Genomic DNA, 25,010 nt, shown 5'->3' with positions numbered 1-25,010 from the left:
GTAAAAACAAAGAATTACCTGATTTTTTTTTTTTACTGGATTTTTGTTTCTGAGAAACATGAGATCGACATAAGAGAACATTAGTTTCAAATTTCGATCGAGCAGTGGCAGTATAATGTCCTCGTAAGTGGATATCAGGCACTTGTAGAGCAACATTTAGTATTTTAGTCTAGACGACCCAAAATGTGATGTCCACATACAGTATGTGGACGCCAGGTCCTAGGAGGTTAAACTGATCTCAGCTTTGAGGACAGAGAGGAACCACTGACTGACACAGAAGAAGGGGGAAGTCCACCAGAGGATCATCCGACTGTCAGCTACAAATGCATCCACTGTGGGCAAGGTTTGAGAGTCTGCTCTAAATGCTGATATAAAAACCATTGAAACTGTAGCTAGAACCAGTTAAACCAGTCAGAATCATTCACACACCAAGACTCCACTGATGCTCAGATGATGAGCGTGGATCAGTCACACCTCCAGTTTCCTCTCACGACCTTCTCCTCTTCCCTCGTTCTTTGTTTTTCCCCTCTCTCATTTGTCCTGCATGTGTCACAGTGACCTCAGGTGATGTCTAATGAAAACAAAGAGCTGGGTTCCTCTTCCATTTTTGTAGAAGAAATTCTTTATTTGACACAAATGTTCGTCCCACAGCAGTGTGGAAACGGCTCCGGCCATGCTCACATCCACTGTGAAGCCTTGCACATTTGCACCTGTACCATTGTAGTGTTGTGAGCCCACACATGGCGCCATGGTACTTTTTTTATGTCCGATACCGATATCATAAATATGGATCTGCCGATACGATATGATTTGTTTTTTTAATGTCTCGCTGTTCATACTCACATTTTAAAAAACAAAACAAGCTGTTCTGTTACACTGTATGCAAAAAATACACCACACCCCAAACATTTCACAGTTCAGCAATAATGATCTTTGTATTTACATATTTAGGAGAACTTTAAATCTAAGTATTTAAAGTAAAATTCAAAAATAATTTAAATTGCAATTTTATGCAGATTTCAAAAAGGTCTTTGTTCTGAAAAAAGTGCAATATCAGCACAAAATAATCTTTATATTCAACAACTAAAAAAGTGGAGCCTTTTACACTTAAAGCTGAACATAAACAGACATCCAGAGTGGAAAACAGTGCAAATAAATGCAAACACTTCATGACACTCACCTTTGATCAGGATGGATGTCAGTGTGAGCTGTTTCTATCACTTTTAACCTGAGGCTAAATTTTGTGTCATTTACATACATATAAACACTTATTTTTAATAGTTTTTTTCTGAACCATGAAACTGTTTGGCCATGTGTCGTCCCTGCGTCGGGAGCACATGCTGGGCTCTCCAAATCACACACAAACAGTATCCCACATTCCTGATTTTTAGTTCACAGACACTTCTTATAACGACTAACTTCTCCTGAAACGTTGGAGGGTTTTATACAGTAAAGTCACAGGATAAAAATAATTATCACTCATTTGTTAAAATAATAATTTTCTGTTGTAACCCTCAAACTGAATGGTAATGTAACCACAAATATTTTTCACAAAACTAAAACACACTACTTCCACATCTAATGTCTTTACTCAGACTAAACTGGATCCGCACTCCGTGTCGGCGAATGCTCGCAGCATGGGGGCGGCGGGTTTGTCCCCGATATCCGATCCAGTAATTTAGGTCAGGATCGGATCGATACCGATGCTGTATATCGGATCGGTCCGGTCCAGAAGAGTTTGTTCACCCTGAGTCATCATCACTGGAGCTCAGATTCCTAATTTCACCTTTGATTTTAATCTGATGATCGAACTCTGACCGGACAGATCAGAGGAAGTTTGCTGATGGAGGTGAGACAGCAGCAGACTCTGGATCAGTTTGAATCCAATAAAAACTGTCCTGCCATGCAGGTGAACCCTGATTCGCTGATTCCTTCGGGTGGATTCGGTTCCAGGCTGACAAACACGATGATGATGATGAAGTCTTTTAAACCAAACATTTAATCTCAAAATAACAGCAGTTTAGTGACTAATGCTTAAGTAAAGACAGACCACATCTTACAGAGTGTCCTGGCAAACAGGACAAGCTGCTGATTTTTCTGAACATGTGATTTTAGTGTTTAGTGTGATTGGCCGGTCTTACCTTCAGAGTTCTGACGGGATGCTGCTCCCCGGATCCTGAAGGCCTGCCTAGTTCTGCTGCGTTCTCCAAAGCTCCAGCTCTTTGGAACCTTGCTGGGACTCTCTTCCAAATTGGGCTCTATGCTGGGGGACCGCCGCAAGGCCTGGACTCCCCCAGGACCTCCAGGTACTCCAGGACCAATGCCAGGAGCAGGACCCATTCCAGGTGCAACTCCTGGGCGAACGGGAGGAACCAGTAAGAAGGAAGGAAGACAGAGTGCTACTTCAGGTCCTGATTACAAGTAACGTTCTTTGCTTAAATGGCTCCTCCTGGATATGACTGCCAGTCCTTGATGTGCACAAACCAGTAACCACCAGCTCACAGGGGTGCAGTGGTTACCTATGTTGCCTCACAGCCTGAGAGTCCTGGGGTTCCACCCATCCTATGAAATAGGCCGACCCCCCCCCCCCATCACCACCAACGATCAGTGGATGGCGTGTTGTCTGACTCTGTGTTTAAAGACTCATTTATTTATTTATTTATTTTATTTTATTTTTTTTTTAAATGACATCAGAAACAGCAGTATGCGACATTACGTGATGGCAGAGCTTCAGTTCATCCTTTGTCATTTTTTTTTTTTTTTTTAATAAATAGGACAGGGGGAATGAATGAGAGAAAGAGGGGGAGAGAAAGAAAGAAAACCAAAGGGGAGAAGAGACGGTGAGAAGGGGGGGAAGAGAGAGAAAAAAAAAAAAAAAAAAGAACTCCTGGGTCACCTGTATGGAGAAAAAAAAAACAAACAAACAAAAAAAACAAACAGAGGAGACAGCAAACAACAAAGAGTAACATAATAATAGAGAAAACAAAGCACCATCACAATAAACTAGCTAGTCATAGATATCAATATTTACTAAATAATAAACGATATTGTGCAGCACGCAAGATAGACAGCGCACAGTGTGCTTTGAGGCAGCAGCCAAGAAAGCTTTAGTCCGCGTCTGTGAATACCCATGTGTGCATACCTGTGTGGATCAGCATGCTTGCATTCCAAAGGTTTCTCCATGTAATGATCTGCTAGGGAGTGTGGGGGGGCCACAGCCCCGTCCTCCAGGGTGTGAAGCGGGTATGGAGGAGATCAAAACTCCAGACATCCAGAGGCCCCCAGAACACAAGAGACCATGGAAGACCAACAGAGGGGCAGCCGCGCCACTGTCCCAGTAAGAGCTGAGGAGAGTCCCAGATGAGGGCTCGCCCAGCAGCCGCGGAGCAGAAGTCAGGGGGAGTTGCAGTGACGCGCCCGTGAGCTCCGCCGGCCCCCAGCTGTGCCTGAGTGACCGAGCCCCAGGCCGAGAGGCCGGGGGCACCCCACCTCCAAAGGGGCCCGAGCGAGCCCCAGGCCCCGACAAGCGGCCGCCAAGGAGTGAGCCGGTGTGTACCCGGACGCCCACCCCCAGACACAAAGAACCACCAACACACCGACACCTGAGGGAGTCCGCCACCGGCAGGGGAAGTGGTGGTGGGTGGAGATAGGCCTCCAAACCTTGGAGGGCCTGAGGTGTCCCCAGAGAGGTGGCGTCTGATACCCAACCTGACATATAGACACAGACATACAGGCACACACAGACACAAACATCCATTCCCACCCTCATGCTCTCATATGCACTCACTCCACACTCAACCAACGTGGAGACAGACATAAAGAGACGCTGTACACACAATCACACTCCCCAATCATACTCTACAAACCGGGTCTAGGTACCCTTGCCCCTGGAGGGGGGAATTGCACCCAGACCCAGGTGGTGTTACCCTTTTCCCTGCGGTGGGGAGAGGCAGACCACCCCGACTCTGCAGCAGCAGGGAGGCCCCACACCCCAGACCGCAGTCGGACGGCCAACTCCTCCTACTAGCCCTCCCGCTCCAGCAGGCCGCAGAGAATGGGGGTGAGAGAAGACTCCAAACCTCCCTCCACCCGCTCATTGTAGTGTTGATGCATATGTGTTCTAAGGTGCAATTAAAACCCAGGAGGGCATGGAGCTACCTGCCAAGGAGCAGCAGGTAAGCGCATAGTCCCTCCTGCTAGCCCTCAATGACTAAGTGTATTTAAAATTGAGAGGTGGGCAACGACGTCAGGGGTGAGGTATACACCCTGATGGTGATTTGGACTCCGTGATTGTGCCCACCCCCAAGATCCTATATGTATGTGTAATGAGAGTGTGAATAATGTGAATGTCTAAGTTGTGGGATAAAATTGAGGCAGAGGCAGCCAGAAGGGGACGGGGGGGGGGGGGGGGGGGGGTAGCCTCCTCTGCACCCTGGTGACATACCCCTACTCCAAGGCCCTGCATGTGTGGGTGGTTGTGGAGGAGCGGGAAGAGGGAGGCAGCTGGAGATGGGGAGGGAAGGAAGGGAGGGGCAGGTAACCCCTCCCTGGGGCCAGCTCCCCCGCTGACCCCAGTAGGCACTCCCACCCTCCGCGACCCGCCAGGGAAGGGGGGCCCAGGCCCATCAGACCGGGGCCCAGTGCAGCAGCGCCGCCCGGCTCCACAGAGCCCTGGACAGTCCACCCAACCCCACCACAGAGAAAACTGCACCCACCCCACCATCCACACATCTTCCAGACTACATAAGACGGTAAACGCCCAGGCTGAGATCTTCCTCCACCTCTCCTGTATCTCCCCCTCCTGCAGAGAGTTCCTGAAGAGAAGAAAGCTCCTGCAAGATGTGACCATCCCCCCCACCAGTTGAAGAGCCCCCCAGGCGGCTCGACGCACCGGCGGCACCCTGCTCCAGGGCCGGGCCCCCATGCACCCACCCGCCCACAACCCCGGCAACACACCAACCAGGACCCAAGCCCCCGAGGCCCGGCCCGGGCCCCAGCCCAGAGACGGAGCGCCCCCAGAACCTCACGCCCATCCCGGACCCACCCAGGGGCAGCCAGGTTGCCAGGTCAGTAACCCACGTCCGTCAGCACAGACCCTCCCCTAGCCCCGCTGCACGCAGCCGCAAGGAAACAGTCACCTGAGAGCCAACAGAGCCCCCAACTGGACGTGACCGCTACCCCGGGTTGAGCTCCCCAAGGAAGATGCCTCCGGGGAACCTCATTTAGCACGTAGATGACATCAGTATCAGGATTACTCCCAGACCAAAAACATGAACGTTAAAAAATATCAACACCCACCGTGCTGAGGAGAACCTTTGCCTTTGGTTCCTGAACTCCGAGGAGACGAGAAGACCCTCTCCTTTAGACTCACCTTCTGACTGTGGGAGGGAGGAGAAAGACCAGGAGATTTTAGTCACATCTGGAAAATGATCAGCTCTTAAATCCCTTTGGGTTATGGTCATATAATTACATAACTAACCAAACAGATACACTTTAGTCCTCATAGGTGATAAAAACTAAGGAGCTTGGAAAGACAAAGACTGGAAGACATTTCACGTCTCATTCAACAGTGTTATTCAGATGTGAGACCTCACCCCATCAGGTTTGGTCTTACAGTGGTTTCACCCGAAACCTCTGGTGATAACGACCGACACCTTTTTTCACTCCTTGGCTCATGAGATGAGGAACGTGATTAATAATGGGTCAACGAATCTCAACCAAGACACCTCTTTGATAAGAGGTGCATGGTCATCACAAACATGTAAGAATTCCAGGTGCTTTCTTTCCAAGCTCCTCATAGTACCATGACAGACACTCAGGTGTTAAACCTGGAAATATTTCTTTGTTCCCTGATTGCAGAGACTCAGAGGAACCATTTAAAACAAATTTAGGGTGATTGCTGCTGATGACTTAGACAACAGAGGGTTCACCTCTTGAACTTCACCAAAGGAAATATTCAAATAGAAGGATGTAAGGCAACATGGATCTAAAAGGCTTTTTGTGACAGCTGAACGTTTCTAAAGCAATGGTTGAATAAGATGTTGGGAAATCTGATGTGAGTCCTTGGAGAAGAGACCACGGACCTGGGAGAAGGTTCAGGCTGAACATCCTTCCTGCAGGGAGATAAAGATTGCCATTAATCACTGACTTTAAAGACGATTATTCATCAGATTATTAAAGATTATTATTGTTCTTCAGTTAAACACCAATGAGCCAAACAGTGACATGGTCAGCATGACATCACCCTTTGGTTTTGGATGTTCTAAATTCAATTCAGTTTAGTTTTATTTAGTTAGCTCCAAATCACAGCACCAGTCGCCTCAAAGCGCTTTGTATCGTAAGGTCAAGACTCTAGAATCATATGACCCCCTATGAGCAGCACTTTGGCGACAGTGGGAAGGAAAAACTCCCTTTTAACAGGAAGAAACCTCCAGCAGAACCAGGCTCAGGGAGGGGCGGGGCCATCTGCTGTGATTGGTTGGGGTGAGAGAAGGAAGACAGGATAAAGACATGCTGTGGAAGAGAGACAGAGGTTAATAATAACTATTAAATGCAAAGTGTCTGTTAGCATTTTAGCTCCTGAAATGTTCTCAGGTGTTCTCAGGTTAGTTCGAGGAGGGTTTTTGGCTCACTGGTGCAGTTATGGTGCAGTCGTTGTGTGGAAACTTTCAGACCTGAATGAGAGTCCGGATTTGTTCTTGAGGTTCCTTAGTAAGTCCAACTGATTGAGAGGAGGGATCAACCTGCAGACACAAATTTTACAATCACACAGTTTCAGAATCCCTGAGGAGTGATTGGCTGCAGGTGCACAGGTGCAGTCTTACCTATACATGGGGACAGACACTGTCCTCTCGTAATAATCCCAGGTAGATGTCAGATCGGTTCGGCTCAGATTTGTGGCGTAAACCCTCCAGGCCGCCTGTCGACACAGGAAGGAAGCAGCTGACTCCTAAAAGGTCTCACGTGAGGGTGCCAGTGTAGATTCTCACCGCACAAAGTCAGTGTGATGTCAGAGCATGGGCTCACCTGTACGAGTCCTGCTGCGGGATTTCGTCTCTTCTCAAAGTGTTTCTGTCTGTGCTGCTCCTGAACCTTCAGAGCAAAGCCAGAACCCAGAATCCCCTGAAGAGAAACACAGACAGGTGAGCTGGTACGAACAGGTGTCTCAGGTAAACCCAGGTAGATAAAAAACTGACTCACAGCCGGCAGAGCAAAGAATGAAACTCCAATCAGAGTGAAGGTTGCAGCCAGCAGACGTCCATTCCAGGTGATGGGGAACTTGTCTCCATAACCGATGGTTGTCAAGGTGATCTGAGACACAAACAAACAGACTACATCGTCCCATCACGGAGGAGGAAACACCAGTTGTTTCAGCTCAGGTGTACACACCTGTACCACACCTGTGCTGGATGTTCTGTCTGTACTGATTAGGTGAACGTGTTTTTTACTGCCATGCTTTTAGTTCATGTATTTTGTTTTGCACTATGCATATTTTATATGTCATTCGGTCATTTATTGCGGGAATTCTCATGTAGGAACTTTTGTACTGCATTGGTTCTGCTGGTGCACCTGAGTGAGGTGCACGGCCATGTTGAAGCAGGAGAGGCCAATTTAAGTTGGAGGAAGTTCAAATGTTCTTAAAAGTATGTGTGACGTGCTCAAAGCATGGGTCAGCCAGCGAGGTATGTTGTAGTACAGCGGTCCCCGACCTTTTTTGCTCCACGGACGGTTTAATGTCAGACAATATTTTCACGGACCGGCCTTTAAGGTGTGGCGGATAAATACAACAAAATAAAATAATACAACCGAGACAAAAGCAGTGGGATTTTGTAACAATAAGCGTGAATTCACTGTGTAATTGTGTAACTTTATTAGCAGCGTCCTCCTGAAATGCACCAACAACACAGAGTAACATCCTCCTCTCTGCCCCTTAATGCTCTCCGGTTGCTATGGTAATGGATAAATATTTATTTCAAAATAAGACACACAACTATAACACGGGAAAGATCCAGGGAAACAGTTAACGATAAAAACCCTGAAAACCATAAATTTCACACCCGCTGCTGTAGATCATTTATGTCTCTGTTTCACCCGTCTTACTATTTCATTGAATTTTATGCTGTGTTTGAGTTCGACGGTGGCGTCATTTGTGATCAAGGTGATGCTGTAACAACATCAATCCCGAGATTTTACAGCTCAGTAAAGCCAACCTCATGCCATCAGCAAGTGATGCTGTTTATACCTGCTGCTTTGCAGCTCAGATAACTAATCACAGGCAAACAGCACCTCACCTGATCTCAGGTGAGGTGTGGGTGTGTATGTGCATTCATCTTACCAGTCCCCACCAGAGGGCGTCAGCATATGTCTCAAACTGTTCATTATCTTCTTTTTCTGCCAGGTAAACGAGGAAACTTGCCAGAATGAGACACAAGAAGCCGATATACCAGGCTGTGATCAGCTCCTGCAGTGGGCGAGAGACTAGAGGGTAAAGTCAGGACAGAGGAGAGCCCGGGAGGCATCCTGCTCATGTGCTGAAACGCCTCAACTGGCTTCTAGTAGCACAGCAGCTACTTTAAGCTCCTCCACAGCTCGAGGTTCAGAATCTATGACACACTGAAAGTTAAGGATATTCCCTTAAGACTAATTTCCTCGTCCGTTAAGAGAAAAAAACAACTACACCTGTGAACTAGTCTAAAAGTAAGAAAAAAGTTTCGACTACATGACCTGACCGTTTATGACATCGAGTTTTGGAGGTGCCGGTCAGAGAGTGCACCCTGAATTTCTAAAAGTTTGTGGACTTGATGAATTTGAAGGGTGAGCCCTGCGTTTATGAGCTCTCCACCATGGACATGAAGCTGGTGCATGGTGACCTCTGCAGCACCAACTTGAATAGAATAAAATAGAATAGATCTTTATTGTCCTGTTACGAGAACAATAAAAGACAGTTTGGAATCTCTGTGTTAGCAGCCTGTAGATTTTTACATTGAAATTCCTTCAGAGAAACCAAAAAAGAGACTTAACGATGTTCCTGCACAGATCTGTACAAGTTATATACGCCATATAAAGGAGCAGCGTGATGATCGGTGGTAGTGCACACAGGGAGAGACCAGAGGTAGGAATGTTGGTTCCATTATAATAAATACAGTGAAAATGTCCGTACACGTTAACAGCACAGTCGACGTTAAATCAGGGTGGAGGCAGGACATGATGGGCTGGAGGTAGCTGGGCTCTGCTGGTTGGCAGTGTAAAGGTTTCACTGGAAGAAGGTTTCTGGATTGTTTTCCACAAACCTTTTCTCCGTACATATTGCAGTTGATTGTGTTGGTCCTTCTCCAATTGTTGCGTCTGAGGTGGACAACTTCATCCCCAGATGTAACTAACCCAGATGCTCCTTAGTTGACTGGCTAGTTGAGGGTTAATGTTTTTCAAAATCATTTTAACAGCATCACCTCAAATCAAATCAAATCAAATCACTTTTATTGTCACATCACATGTGCAGGTACATTGGTACAGCACATGTGAGTGAAATTCTTGTGTGCGAGCTTCACAAGCAACAGAGTTGTGCAAAATACAATAATGTAAACAAGCAAAATACAAGAATGGCTACATCTGAAACTAATAAATATATGTACAATATATTAGAGATGGCACGATACCACTTTTTTATGTCCGATACCGATACCGATATCATGAATTTGGATATCTGCCGATACCGATATGAATCCGATATAGTGTGTTTTTTAATCAATAAAACTGTTTTTTAATATCTTGCTGCATTTTGTATAAGTTCATAGTCAAGTTTAAATAAACAACAGCACTAAAGCTATTCTGTTATACCTGTGTGTAAAAAGTACACTGCGCCCAAAATATTTCATAGTTCAGCAACACTGATCAATCTAATAAACTTAAACCTGCTCCATCCTCCCTATTCTGGTGTTTTAAAGAGTACTTAGCAGAAATATTAAGCAACCTAACTAATAGGGTTGCAAACTACCAGCAAAAAAAAATAAAAAATAGGGAACCACCCTCCACCCTCCACTTTGTGATGCTTAATCGATGTAATCAACTTTAATTTGATGCAGTGTGAAAAAAAAATGCACAGAAATAAATTATTTTTTCAAGAATAATTAAATAGATTCAACATCTTTCTTCAACAGAATTGCAGACTGCACAGATGGTACTTTCCCAAAGGAAAAAGTACTATAGCTTACTAGGGTATATTAGACTTAACAGTTACTATATGCAGTAATGGACTTCTATACATTTTACATCAGATTAAAACTTTGGGTGTAAGATTCAGATAATTATTTATTAAAAGCTAGACATTTTAAATGAGAATAAGAAAGAAAAGTGTGTCTTTGTGCCCCCTTTTCCCTGTTCATGCCCTATCGGCCCCCCTGGCTAAACCCTGCACAGTTACCAGCCGTCAGCTGCGTAGAAAAAGATCCTGGAGTAGAAAGTAATATTAAATAAATTCTAACAACAGCTTATCAAGCTTAAACGTGCTGCTGTTGTTCAGCCGCTGGTTTCCTCTTTCTGGTGCAAAGTGGGCCAAAAACAAACCAGAGAGACGTACTCCCGACAGAAAAGCCGATCAGCTGATCATTAAGCAGTTTCATGAAGTAGCGGCAGGAGAGAGAGAGAGAGAGAGAGAGAGAGAGAGAGAGAGAGAGAGAGAGAGAGAGAGGCACTTGCTCCATATATCAGTTGTTAAGCTTAACGTGGGAATGCTTTACAAACATTCAGAGGGGAACTTACACACTTGCTTTACTTCTCTCTGGGATCACTTCCTCGGAGATGAAATGCTGGTTTGGTAGCGAGACTACAAATACACACAGCCGCTGTATCACGTGACCACACTGCTCCGACGTGCTACGGTTATGAGACGAGTTACGCCATGTCGCAAGTTTTGTGAGGTGCTTTTTTGATATTTAATGGATCGATTACATTTTTTATTTCTCGCCGATATCCGATCCAGTAATTTAGGTCAGTATCGGACCGATACCGATACGTAATATCGGATCGGTCCATCTCTACAATATATAATAGTATATGCATTTCTGGATGTGTATACTAAATATTTTTCTACGTGTGTGTGTGTGTGTGTGTGTACACATATTTTACAAATTAAATAGAGTAAACAATAAATAACTTATAGTTGGCTTCCAGCGTTTGCAGAGTGATTGATACGTGTAGGCAAAGTCTCTGATGCTCTCAGCCTCTTTTTGGACTGTGCTCCGCACTCTCTCAGCCAGCTCATCCTCATAGTCTCCTGACAGGAACGCATTATTTCCAGGTTTGGATTTTATGGGATCCCTTGAAGTTCCAGGTAGAACATTACAAAGAGTAGCCATAAGCCCCTCGTCAGTGAGTGGGTTGAGGCCCAAGAAGTCTTCCCCCCTCTCTACGTACTGAAGAGGATCAGACTCATCAGCTTTTCCAAATGTTGGAAAAGGCACTTTGATAGGCCTCTTCCCCCCATTCTACTCCTCGTTTCACCTCGGACGGTTAGCTGGTTACAACCTGGGTTGGCCAGCCACTCTTAGATGTTTCTCTCCAAATATGTCGTCTGAATAGGTTTGCAACCCTGCATGTCCAGGTGCCGGGACAGAGAGAAGGATCCTCTTTTATCGGTTGGATGACATCAGGTATGAGTTTTGTGGTTATTTGAGTGTACTGGTCCTTTAAACTTCACTCGTTTGACAAGTTGTTTTCTGTGAGATTTGTGTTCATTTGTTCCATTTGAAAAACTGTTTTTTTTGTGTGTTCAGTGCTCGTTTTTAGCTCCTCCTCCTAGTCGTGTTGGTTCTCCACAGTTATTTAGGCCGTTCCAGAATATCCTGATCAGCAATATTTGATGACGTGAACAGATTCACTTCCTGTGTTCTTTAATCGATTTTCCAGGAGGAGAGTTGGACAAGTTTAAAGGAGCACCGAGCTCACTCAGATCCATAGCCCGCAGTGAATTATGGGAGGAGAGTTTCATTTGCTGATACCGTCTGGATTTCCAAGGGTGACCCAGCACTGGGAGCAGTTTTGTGTTTCTGTTGGGTTGTTTCAAATAAAGTTTTTTCTGTCTTTATTTAATGGGTTTATAATTAATGAATGAGTCCCATCCGAGGTGTCATTTTTCTATTTGTCAGTTTATATAATGAAGGTGTGGGGGTAGCAGTCAGGTACAGCAAACCTCACAAAGGATGTAAACATGTAACAGAGCTTACCACCCTCAGCATGAAACAAACCACGGTTTCTCTCATAAAACTCAAACGGATTCACACACTGAAAATACTCATCCTTTAACCTAAGTGTAGTTCACGGCTCATGTTTGGTCCACGTTTTATCGCTCACCAGTCCACTGCAGTGACAAACGAAAGGCGTCTCAAACCAGCTGTGCACAGCTGCACACAAAGTACAGCCTGGAGCAGCGCCTCACTGCCACCTCCATCCACAAAGAAATCCTCCTGCGTCAGAGCCAGACGATCCCCGGTGCTTTCCACTGGCGTGCTTCTTTTGAAGGCTGTCAGTGGGGCCTTCCACCCAGAAACACTGGGCTGGTCCGCTCCGTGTCGAGGATCACTCCAAAAGGAATTGGGGGTGTGGCAGTGAGTTTGCATGAGGCGATCAGAGTTCAGAGCAGCAGACAAGTGAGCACTGGCCATACGTTCATCCTTTGATGAACACGCATACGAAGTCAGATTCCTTTGCAGAACGTAGATAATTCAGCATCGTCAGCAGGTTCCATTCCACACAGGTTCTGGTCCGCACAATCACGCATTCGGATCCACACATGGCTGAACGTCTTCATGCGTTCTTAAGTCCTTTGTCAGTTCTCCCAGTCACAGCTCGCACTTTCGCTATACACCTAATGGCTCATAACAGCAGCCCCACTGTCCTGCGTCCCCACATGTCTACAAACCAAATCCAAAAGACTGGATGGTCAAACCCCCACGATCACTCCAAAGTCCAAGGTCCAACGATCACTCTGAGCCTGCTTCCTAACACTGGAGACCACAGGTGTCGAACTCCAGGCCTCAAGGGCCGGTGTCCTGCAGGTTTTAGATGTAACCTTGATACAACACAGCTGATTTGAAGGCTAAATGACCTCCTCAACATGTCCTGAAGTTCTCCAGAGGCCTGGTAATGAACTAATAATGTGATTCAGGTGTGTTGACCCAGGGTGAGATCTAAAACCTGCAGGACACCGGCCCTCGAGGCCTGGAGTTGGACACCCCTGCTGTAGACCAAACTTTCCTGAGATCTGGTCATCTTCCAGGATACTCTGACAGGTAAACAGTAGGGGCGCAGCGAAACACATAATTCACGGTTCAATATTTTTTTGATACAAAAAAAAATGTTCATGCTTTTTGAATTTATCATTTATTAAAATTATAAATATATATTTTAACTCAAACGTACAGTTTTTAAATTTAATGTTGCTGAAACAACAAAGGGATAAAATAATAAATCTATCTGATCGAGAAATCACTCACTGTTAACGAGCGTTAACGAGCTAACTGCGCTAATGCAGTAGTTCCCACCCATGTAATTGAGCATTGCGTGGCACATCCGACATACTGTTTTACTTTAGTCCATGACTCGCTTACCTTCAGGGTCATACGTCACATGAAAACCAAAATAGTTCCAAACGCCAGATCTGAATGAGGGTGGGGGAGGTTCAGTTTGCCATGTTGCAATGAGCTTAGCTTCTGTCTGCTAGCTTGCGCTGCGCTCAGTGAATCTGTGCTCGACAGTGCAGCCTAGGCGGAGTAGTCGAACGCAGATCCACTGAGCACTCAACACAGACAGCATCGTCAGAAGAAAAGTTGATAAAATAAATTACAAATTTTGTATTGTTCGATACGTATGCGTACCGAACCGAAAGCACTGTATCGAACGGTTCAATATCGGTACGAGTATCGTTACACCCCTAGTAAACAGGTAACCAACAAAAATAGACTGACTCTAAATTTTATTTATACTCTTTTCTATTTTGAGGTATATGTGAAACATTGATCTAATCAATAACTCCGATCAATACAGATGAAAGTAATAAACCAATACTGCAGCTCAGTGTTGTGGTTTCTCTAATACTGTAGACCTGGTGGGGTTAAGCACAAGCTTTGACCTTTGACATCCATCAGTCTGGGTGCCAGCTGAGCTCAGTGGGTGAGCGGGCGACCACACAACTGCAGAGCAGCAGCTCGGGTTCGAGCCCGACCCGTGGCCCTTTGCTGCGTGCCATCTCCTCCCTTTCTATTCAACCTTCACTTTCAACATCCAATAAAGTCATAAATACTTTAAATAGTGGACCAATCTTAGATCTGTAAATATTCTGATTCTTTGATTTCAGTCAGTTTTTAAACTTTCGTGTCCTGTTCCAGATTCTCAGTGTTTCATCACAGTGAGCATTAGCTGATCTGTAACCACCGACAAGTCAGCGCCACGTCAGCTGGCGTCACTCAGACATACGAGTTTTACCTTGCTGTGAGCGTAGACCACCGATCCCAGCAGCTTCCAGGTTCCTCCTCGGCGATCCATACGGATCATTCGGAGAATCTGAAGGAACCGCAGTGACCTGATGGCCGACGTAGCGAAGACGTTTCCCTGAGTCCCTGCAGCCAGGACTGATATGGATGCTATGAGCACCATGATGTCTGCAGACAGACAGGTAACAGGTAGGTCAGAGATGGCTTTTCTAATTGTACCATCATGAACTGGTCCTTTCCATTAGCACTGGTAGTTATTCTTCTAACATTGCCCCACTGGCACAAACCCACGGGGTTTTCTGTTTTCATTACAGACGCTGCAGCTTGGGTCTGTCTTTGAAATCATCATGTTACTTATCACTTTTAATAATAATGATGATAATACATTTTCTTTTATGTACCTTTCAAAACACTCAACGTCACCTTACGCAGAAGAAAAGACAATGCAGTGTCTCAAAAATGAGTTAATAAAACAAGATTGGACCATTGTATATAAACACAAGGATGTCAATAAAGCCTATGAGGCATTCTTAAGCATATTCATGGCTTTTTTAGAGGAAAACAGCCTACTTATTGAAGTCAACAGGAAAGATAAGTATGCAGGAAGACCATGGATGACAAAGGGACTGCAAAATGCCTGTAAAAAAAGAACACCTTATATAGAGAATTCATTAAAAAGAGAACTACAGAATCGGAAAAGAAATATAAAAAGTATAAAAATAAATTAAGAGAACTTGTAAAAAAGAATACTTCATCAAAAAGTTAGAAGATAATAAAGAAAGCATGAAAGGGATATGGAAGGTATTAAATAGTATAATAAAAAATGGACCAAGGACTAATGACTACCCTGGGTAGTTTATGGAAGGGACAAATACTATTAGTAAAATGAACGAAATAGTAAATGGATTCAATAAATTTTTTGTAAATATAGAGCCAAAACTGGCTGCAGAAATAAAGGTTGGTATGATAGGAAGGGAGGAAACATTGAAAGGAATGCAAGTTCAATGTTTCTAAGAGCAGTGGAAGAGAAGGAGATATATGATACTGTCAGTGGACTTAAGAACAAAACGAGTACTGACTGTCATGATATTGATATGGTAACGGTAAAGAGAGTAATTGATGGTATTGTAAAACCACTACAATATATTTTTAATTTGTCTTTCCAGGACGGGGTTTTTCTACAAAAAATGAAAGTTGCAAAAATTATTCCCATTTATAAATCAGGTGAAAAGCATTGTTTTACAAATTATAGGCCAGTGTCGGTACTCTCCCAGTTTTCTAAGATACTGGAAAAACTATTTCTAAAAAGATTTGATAGCTTTGTGGATAAACATGATTTGTTGGCAAATTGCCAGTATGGGTTTAGAAATAATAGATCAACAGTTTTGGCATTGATGGATTTAATGGAAGAAATAACAGAATGTATGGATAACAAGAAGTATGCACTAGGAGTCTTTCTAGATCTAAAAAAAGCATTTGATACTGTTGACCAGGAAATTCTAAAAATCAAACTGGAAAAATATGGGTTCAGGGGTGTGCTACTGGATTGGATAAACAGCTATGTGATGAATCGACAGCAATATGTACAAATAAATGAGATTAAATCTAAAATGATGGATATTGAATGTGGAGTAAAACATTGTATATGTTATATTGTGCTTTGCTATTACCATACATGAGTTATTGTGTAGAGGTTTGGGGAAATACATATAAAAGTAATATTCAGACTATAATCATAATGCAGAAAAGGGCCATTAGACTAATAAATCAGGAGGGGTATAGGGCTCACACAAACGCACTCTTTATTAGGACGCAAGCTATAAAATTCCAGGATCTGGTGAAGTTTAAAACTATATAAGGTAAGGAAAGGGATGCTCCCAATCGAAATAAGTAAATGGTTCTTAGAAAGAGAAGGGAGGTATAATTTTAGAGGGAAGTGGAATTTAAAATTACAAAGAGTAAGAACAACGTTGAAAAGGATGTCTATTTCAATAGCGGGAGTTAAATTCTGGAATGAGTTAAAAGAAGAAATAAAGGTCAGCAGTGATATAAACCAGTTTAAAATAAAACTCAAAAAAGAAATTTTAAATAAGTATAAGAATGAAGAAAATGCAATTAACCCAAGACAGCAGTCAAACTCATGTTTATTTTCTTCTGCAAATTAACAAATCTAAATATAGTTTCAGTTGAACATGTGAAAATATTTTTTTGAGATGTTATGTTCTAAGTTGAAGGCATTGTATACGTTTTTGTTGTTCAAATTTAGATGATGAGGATGTAAACCTGTAAACCTCCTTTTCAAACAACTGTATGGAATGATTTTATGAAACGTTGGTGAATGTATATGTTTGAAATAAAAAAGAACTGAACTGAATAAAACAACAACAGACATAAATACCAATTTGATAGGGTTTGATTTGTTTGTGGAGGACGAGTCGAGATCTTTTATAGATTTTATGTTCCAGGCAACAACCTTTAGCTTTAAGCTGACTGAAATAAACCATGGTGCAACACAGAAGGAGCCAAGGCGTCTAAAATGTCATCAAGTCCATCATTAAATGAGCGTTTAATCAGGGAAGGACAGAGGATTTATACTCGGGAGGCAGTCAGTACGACTCAAAAGAGTGTTCAAATTAATGCCCCTGATGTTGCAAAATGAGATGACAAATGAAGTTAAATTAACATTAAAGATATTCACATGTGGTCAGAGGTGGGGAGATAAGCTGTTGTACAGCAGGGGTGGGGAACTCCAGGTGTCCTCCGGGTGTTAGATATCACTCTGTGTCACCCAGGATTAGTTCATTAGCAGGCCTCTGGAGAACTACAAGACATGTTGTTGACTGGATCCTACCCAGGCTACCATGTGGCAAGAGGCAGGGCTAACACAGACAGCCATTTACATTCACACCTACGGCCAATGTAGACTCCCCAGTTTACCTAACCCCACTAACTGTGTGTCTTTGGACTGGGAGGAAGTCGGAGTACCTGGAGAGAACCCACACAGACCAATGACATCCAGACAGCAACAGAACGCTGGCAGAGAGTCGGAGAGGGCGACTGTGGCCAGTGGACTACGTAGGAAAAGCAGGGTAGTCCAGATGAGCACAGACCCCCAAAACAACACGTTAATCCACAAAGCTGCTGAAGATGAACCACGGGAGGGCTTCGGACCAGTGAGAACACAGGTTATGGGTGGGAGTTAACAAACATTAACAACAGGTAATACAAGGCTCACCAACATGCCAGCAGCAGCTAGTCGCACCAGCGTTCACTCCCACGAAGAAGCTGTTATGAAGACAACACCCAGATTTCCTTCCCTCTTAAACCCGCCTCCTGCTCTCTAACCTGCTGTTGAGCTGATGTTAAAACCTGGCTCTCACAAAAAGTCCTCAAACTCAATGAAAGCAATGTTTTAGTGATTTATCCCACTCACTGACAGACCATGACATTTCCCACTGTCCCTCCATACCTACATGTTGTATAAAAAACATCCGTAACACGACTGCAGCAGCTGGACTCCTGGCACATGCATGTTTAGCTCAGTCTTAAACTTCCAGCTTAGTTCTGTTGATCAGCACCTTCTAATAATTCCAGACTGACTGCTTGACTCATACAAGCAACCGTGAATTCCCAGCCCCGAAACTCTGGAATCATCTTCCCAACTGCAAACATACTTCCTCTCATCAGCTGTTTCAGCTTCAGACTAACTTAAACTATAACTCTAACTTTAATTATTCAAATTTTTATTATTCATTTATTTTGTTGTACTTTTACTCCTGAGGGGGGGCTAACACACAGACAACCATTCACACTCACATTCACACCTATGGGCGAATGACCAGTTACCCCAACCCTATGATAACTCCTACATCATTTGTGTTGCATTGTGTACTCGCTGTGCAGCACTTGGTGAACATCTGTTGTGTTTAGATGTGCTGTATAAAAGTGTGCTGTGCAGTGCTGTCCCTGCCAACAGAGGCCTTAGCTGTGAGGCAGAGCTCTGGGGTTTGTTGTACGCTCTGACCTTGAGGTCCCCTCCTGTCTCTAATGTTTTTCACCTGTGGATAATCTCTTTCTCTGTACAACGATGGACAACGATGGAGTTTGTTTGGCAATACTGTTAAAACCCTTCTGAGACTGATGGGCAACATTTGCTTCTCTAAGATCACTTTGATGTCTTTCCTCCTGTGTTAACACGCCTGAATGCTGCAGAGCAGCTGATTTCATCAGCAGCTCATGAGTTCATCAGCAGTAAGGCTGGATGGTCCAGCTCCACCCTAAACACAGTTGGAGATGCTGAGCTGAAGGGAGTGAAGTGAAACCACAGCCTCCGCCTCCACAGGTCCTTCTCACCACCAACTGAACTGTCTCTAGTTGAGGGTGAAGAAGAGGAACAGAGTAGCAGAGGCTACACAGCAAACAAGCGGTGGGATCGACTTCGGCGTGACTTTTAAACTCTACAAACCTTCTGCAGAGGAAGTAAAGACCTTTAGAAGGTCCTCGGGGACATTTGTGGATGAAGCTCAGAGATAATGAAGCAGACGTGACACAGATTGAACGTGACCAACAAACACACTCAGCTCTGACCCACCGATGACGCAGAAGGGCTTCCTGGCGAATTTCAGTCGACCTCGCCACCCTCTGTACCGACAGCAACACCCGGCAGCCCAGATCCTCACCATGTACTCCACCCCGAACACCACGATGGTCACCACCTCCTGTTACACCACAACAACACGCTGTTAAAGATCAGAGCAGCACGTATGTGCTCAGAAGAATATATCCAGCTTTATGTGAAGAATGAAACACTGCAGCTGAACAGAACCATCAATAACTTTATTTTATATTTGTTTCATCTCCGCTTCAAGCACCATCACGTGTGCGATCAGCTCCACGCTGAGCCAAACCTTAGACACTAGCTAAGCAGGGGTGTCCAACTCCAGGCCTCGAGGACCTGCATGTTCTAGATCTCACCCTGGGTCAACACACCTGAATCACATGATGAGTTCATTACCAGGCCTCTGAAGAACTTCAGGACATGTTGAGGAGGTCATTAAATCAGCTGACATGTCTAAACCTGCAACACCGGCCCCTGAGGCCTGGAGTTGGACACCACTGAGCTAAGCCTTCTGCTCTGCTTTCTGTGATTTGCATAAAAAATATGGTACAAAATTTGAAAACATATTGTTTTGGGGTTTTTTCACTTCTTATATCTTCACAAGTTTTTAAGCTGTATTTTTTTGAAAGATGGTGCGTCTCTCTCAGACGTTTTTTTAACAGTGAAATCTGCATCAGTGTTTGAACATGACGGTCTTAAAAAAGATGGAAGTGTGACCCTTTCCCTGCCTGGATCTCTAATCTGGGACCGACACATTCAAACTATCTGCAGTTCAAATATGACAAAAACTTTATATATGTGCTGCTGAGGACTCGGGGGGCAGGGTGTCAATGTTACTAGTTGTCTTTTGCATCATACTGCAAAAGACAACTAGTAACATTTGTGATTTTTATATAAATATTTCACAATACTAAAAACAAAGTGTGTAGAATGATTTTCATCAAGAACTTGTTGGTCATAAAGAAAATGACATTTTCATTCAGGTTTCATGCTGTGTATCAGTAAATACGACTTTGTTGTACCACAAAAACAAAAATATATTATTAGATCGTCCAAATTCTGGAGTTTAACCGTGTTAAATATGTAGACTGACTCTACCAGCCTACTTTGTTGAGTCTAATATTTCAGTTTAAAGTATTACTGTAAACTAAAAACAGAACACATATTTAACACACAGCACAGTCTGATGCTACATGAAGTTTTATTATTATAATATCATTATATATATTATAATTAGCATCACTCTGACATTTCCTGTCTGTTCCAAAGATCCTGGTTCAGTTTCATTCCGAGTGGAAATTTCAGGCTTTTGTCTTTGGAAATATCCATGTTCAAACATTGCCTCGAGTTTCAGTGTTTGAGAAAAAGGCCTGAAAGTTGGTCGATCTAAAATATTCACATGGACATATGTGGACACAAATGTAAGCACACTGGCGACGGTCGAGCGTGATGTTTGCGTGGTTACCAGGATGTAGAGCGCGTCCTCGGAGCTCTTCTCGTACTCTCTGATGGTGGAGAACACAGACAGAACCAGGCAGGAGAACACCAGCAGGAACCTGAACACAGAACAGGAAAGATCTGCATTTCAGGGAAAATAAACATTAGTGAGGTGACCTCACTCTGAGAGACGGCTGTGGGGAAGAGAGGGCGGGAATATTAAGGACCGCCCAGCTGTCCCCACCTGCTAAATCCCACTTTTCTCCTGCTCGTTACATTGGTGCGCGCACGCAGGTGTGCGGACAGGTACGTACACATAGGCGTGGTAGATAAAGGCCCATCCTCGGGGTCTCTCCAAGACGTTGTACAGGAAGTTCTGCAGGCGTCTGTAGAGGGCGTTTCGTTTGGGAGGTTTCTTCCCCCCGGAGACGCTGCTGCGCTGCCGCCGAGGCCCCTCGTCTCCACCTAGACACAGAAACATGTCAGACAGGCACACGGACGCTTACATGTGCTGCTGAGGACTGGGGGGCAGTATGGGAGTGATGTGGGAGTAAACCCTCTGTCTGTGATGGGCAGCCAATCAGAGGAAAGCAGAATCAGAAATACTTAATTATTAATCCCAGCATGTGGTCACAGTAAGAACAGTAACGAACAAGGAAAAACAATCCAGTTATTATTTACTAATTAATAATATAATTACAGAAAAGCTCTTAAAGGGGGAGGAGCTAAAACAGCCTGTTTCAGACTGAGGATGATCTGAGGTGTCCAGAGCAAGATACAGAAGGATTATTCTGAGCTGTGAATCATGCAAAGCTGCTCCGGTGCATCAGCCAATCGCATTCAAGCCTCCTCTCAGTAAACACCTGCACCATGAAGCTGATTGGTCCTAACCTTCAAGAGAAAGGTTTGCAGGTTTTCGTGACAGAGTGACCACGTGACATGTCCTGTATACGTTTAAGTGAAATCAGCTGCTTTGGTTATTAAAGGTAACACACACAGCTGCTCACCCGCTATGAGCAGAGCACCGTCCCTACTGGAGTCCGTCCCTCCGGCCTCCAAACCCACGAAGCCGACCTTCAGCTTCTTCTGGTCGGCCTGCGCTCCGGGGAACACCCCGCCGTTGCGAGATTTCTGCACCATGACGGACCGACGATGTGCACCGATTCACCGAGCTACAGCCAGCCCGCGGACCGAGCATCGAGGCCGGGCAGGGCCGGCGGGAGCATCGGGGCCGAGGAGGAGGAGAAACGGAGAGGAGGAAGCGGAGGATGCAGCACAGACGAACCGCAGATTGGCTGATCAGCAGGTTTTTGACTTCCCGCACGAGGAAGGAAACAGAATGACGTCACCGCGTCAGAAACATTGATCACTTCGATCAGCTGCAAAAAAAAAAGAAAAAGAAAAAAAAAGCGTGATCGCTTATCACCGTCTCCACGGTAACGTGATGTCAACGGCGGTCACCATAGCAGCACGAGGTGTGGGCGGATAGAGATTGTGGCGACAACATCATTAACCAAAGAACCAATCAGGTTGGTGATGACGACAGACCCTGCAGCGTCAGCAGAGCCTGGTGACAGTGGGAATGAAGAACCCTTCTCTGTCCTCAGTAAACTGAAGCCATTTTCCTGCTTCAGAATCAGAATACTTTATTGATCCCTGGGGGAAATAATTTTTTATTACAGTGCTCCATTATAAACAAACATTAACAAGACAGACAACACACTAACTAAGAATAGCACAATATATACATATACATAAAAGTCACTTATTAATAAATAGCTGAAAGCGATGTCCGCCCTCTACATTGATGAAGAGGAGGTAGAAAGGGTATTTATTTATTTATTTATTAACCTTTATTGACCCTGTGCACGAGAAAATGCTAACTTCCTGGTTTGAGACCGGATGTGGGGTTGTACATTTCCGGTAGCTTTACTTTGCGGTCAATCGCTACTGTGAAGATATCCTCCAAAACCATGTCCAAAACTCGAAAACAGAAAGATGGCGTTAAGTTACAAAGAGCAGAAGGTGGGAACACTCACCGCTGCTGTGTCATAAAAAATCCAATGATCAATTTTGACGTTTAAAGCGTTTAGATCGATCAGTTGTTTACATCACTCAACACAAGCTGAACTGCATCACTGCAGCAGAAGACACATCGTCCACATGCAGAAGCACATCTCTGTGTAGTGACTGGTCTGATGATTTAAACAGGCAAATGTTCAGCATTCAAACTACAGGTGAAGAACAGTCAAACCAGATGTTTCCCGTTATGTCGAGATCAGCTCGTCAAGTACACACCTACACAGCATGTTAACAAACCGTGAGAAAAAGCCACACAAAAAATGAATGATTGCTGGTAACGGTTTCTATACATTAGTATGTACGAAGGGTATGTTGTGACTTACCTTCAAAATTACAGCGGTCCCTCGCTATAACGCGGTTCACCTTTCACCTCGCTGTTTCGCAGATTTTTTAGCGCAAGTTTACGCTTTTTATTTTTTTACGTCACATTGTGTCCTGCGTCCTGTACAGTACAGAATCGCTGCATCGATGCTAGCAGTGTGACTCTGAAGTGCAGTACTGTATGTCCACGATGTCCACGAAACGTTTTGCACCGTCAAAAAATAAAATTGGCTACTTGATTTCACCTCTCGCTGGTTATTTTTAGAACATAACACCTGCGATAAACGAGGGACAGCTGAGAAATATAACATCTGAATCCATTTTCTCTTTTGCTCTGAGGCGCGGGGGAAAGATATCGACAAGTCGATGAACATCATTTACAGATATGTTGGGTAAATGCCTGAGACATCTATAGAAATGTAAATCGCCGCTTGATTCATTCATTTGCTTAACTTGTTTTGGACCGTAAACCAGGCGCGAATAGGACACCGGAAACAAAGCTCCCCACAGGAGTTTCCGCGCCGGAAGTAACATATGCTAACGTGCACATAGTCAATTTAACCAGGAAGATCCCATTGAGATTAAAAACCTCTTTTTCGAGGAAGACCTGGCCAAGATAGGCAGCAGCAAGTGTCTCACAGTTACAGAAATTACTCAATTAAAGACAGGCAGCAAAAACACACCTGCAAAAATTAATGAAAAAATAAATAAATAAAATAAAATTCAATAAAATTCTAATAAAAATTTAAAATTCTGTTTAAATGAAAATTACTCTAATTGAAACAGTTGCATGTTATGGACTTGCCCTCAAGGATTCTTAGTTTAGATTTAAAAGCACTTAATGAAATGAATTCAGTCATTTTCCTGTCGTTCTGCAGTTTGTTCCAAGCCGAGGGTGCTAAATGGACAAAAGGTCTTTTACCAAATTCAGTTCGGACAAATGGAACAGAAAGCAACAAGTAACCATGCGGACGAAGAGGATACCGACCAGCACGTTTCATTGCAAGCAGAGAACATATATAAGAAGGCAGCAACCCTTTTATATTCTCATATATATATATATATATATGTATATGTGTATATATATATATATATATATATATATATATATATATATATATATATATATATATATGTATATATAACCGCACTTTATGACCAACAAACAAAAACCCAAAGAAAGAAAGAAAGAAAGAAAGAAAGCAAGCAACATTTTACAACTTCAACCTAAAGCGCTCTATCTATGCAAGATAGCATGGGTGCTGTGTAGGAGGTGCGGTGACTCCCAAGCTAGGCGAGTGGCTCCAGCAGATCCCGGGAACAACATCGGAGATCTCTGTCCAGAAGAGCGCAGTCCTGGGAACAGCTAAGATACTGCGCAGGACCCTCAAGCTCCCAGGCCTCTGGTAGAGGACCCGAGCTTGAAGGATAAACCGTCTGCAGGGGCGTGCTGGGTGTTATATATATATAGTTCCTCTGACTTTCCAGAGCAGGCCGTCCTACCTGAGAGTATAACTCACAGTGATGAGTCTGAGATTCAGGGTTAGTGATAAACCTCAGAGAAGCGCGATACACAGTATCAACCGTTTGAAGACACTGAGCAGAAGCATTCATATATAGAATATCTCCATAATCCACCACAGGCAAAAATGTTGCAGCAACAAGCCGCTTCTTTGTATTAAAAGAGAAACACAACTCATTTTGAAAATGCAATCTCAGTTTTAACTTCAGATTCTCCACATGTGGTTTGAAGTTGAGCGAGTCATGATTTAAGATTCCCAGATATTTATACGTGTGAACCAACATTGTTTTATTACCCTCAAGAGTTTTTACTGATGGGATTGTTTGGGCCCATTTCCTTGATTTAGAAAACAACATGAGCTTTGTTTTGTCTGCGCTGAGAACACGTTTAAGCTGAAGTAATGAGTGCTGGACAGAAAACAAGGCTTTCTGCAAGGAGTTAATGGCTTGGACAAGAGTTGAACCACAGCTGTAAATAACTGTGTCATCAGCATGGAAGTGCAAGTTTGCATCTGGCACATTTAGCCCTAGATTGTTTATGTAAA

General features: G+C 43.9%; 1 protein-coding gene across 2 annotated transcripts in view; it reads right to left on the bottom strand.

The window, feature by feature from the left end:
• The window catches only part of kcnq2b (potassium voltage-gated channel, KQT-like subfamily, member 2b), a 31,888-nt gene extending 9,912 nt beyond the window's left edge, over positions 1–21,976 (bottom strand). Inside the window, exons 1-13 of one of the 2 annotated variants that reach the window (XM_085407760.1) lie at positions 21,549–21,976; positions 20,856–21,006; positions 20,570–20,660; positions 19,078–19,204; positions 14,479–14,654; positions 8,336–8,461; positions 7,201–7,311; positions 7,027–7,122; positions 6,825–6,919; positions 6,675–6,743; positions 6,084–6,113; positions 5,299–5,378; positions 2,142–2,399 (exon numbers count right to left, since the gene is read on the bottom strand). In XM_085407760.1, the coding sequence (XP_085263886.1) occupies positions 2,142–2,399; positions 5,299–5,378; positions 6,084–6,113; positions 6,675–6,743; positions 6,825–6,919; positions 7,027–7,122; positions 7,201–7,311; positions 8,336–8,461; positions 14,479–14,654; positions 19,078–19,204; positions 20,570–20,660; positions 20,856–21,006; positions 21,549–21,681 (1,543 nt within the window). In that variant the 5' untranslated portion in view covers positions 21,682–21,976. The remainder of the gene's footprint in view (positions 1–2,141; positions 2,400–5,298; positions 5,379–6,083; positions 6,114–6,674; positions 6,744–6,824; positions 6,920–7,026; positions 7,123–7,200; positions 7,312–8,335; positions 8,462–14,478; positions 14,655–19,077; positions 19,205–20,569; positions 20,661–20,855; positions 21,007–21,548) is intronic. The other variant, XM_085407759.1, reaches the window with a different exon arrangement.
• Between the last annotated feature and the right edge of the window lie 3,034 nt (positions 21,977–25,010).

The sequence above is a fragment of the Rhamphochromis longiceps genome, linkage group LG5, assembly GCF_057381845.1.
Source record: "Rhamphochromis longiceps isolate RC_006_pf linkage group LG5, R_longiceps_female_GT1.1, whole genome shotgun sequence".
Taxonomy (NCBI): domain Eukaryota; kingdom Metazoa; phylum Chordata; class Actinopteri; order Cichliformes; family Cichlidae; genus Rhamphochromis; species Rhamphochromis longiceps.
Note: the sequence above shows the minus strand (reverse complement) of the source record. Positions and strands in the feature narration are given on the sequence as shown.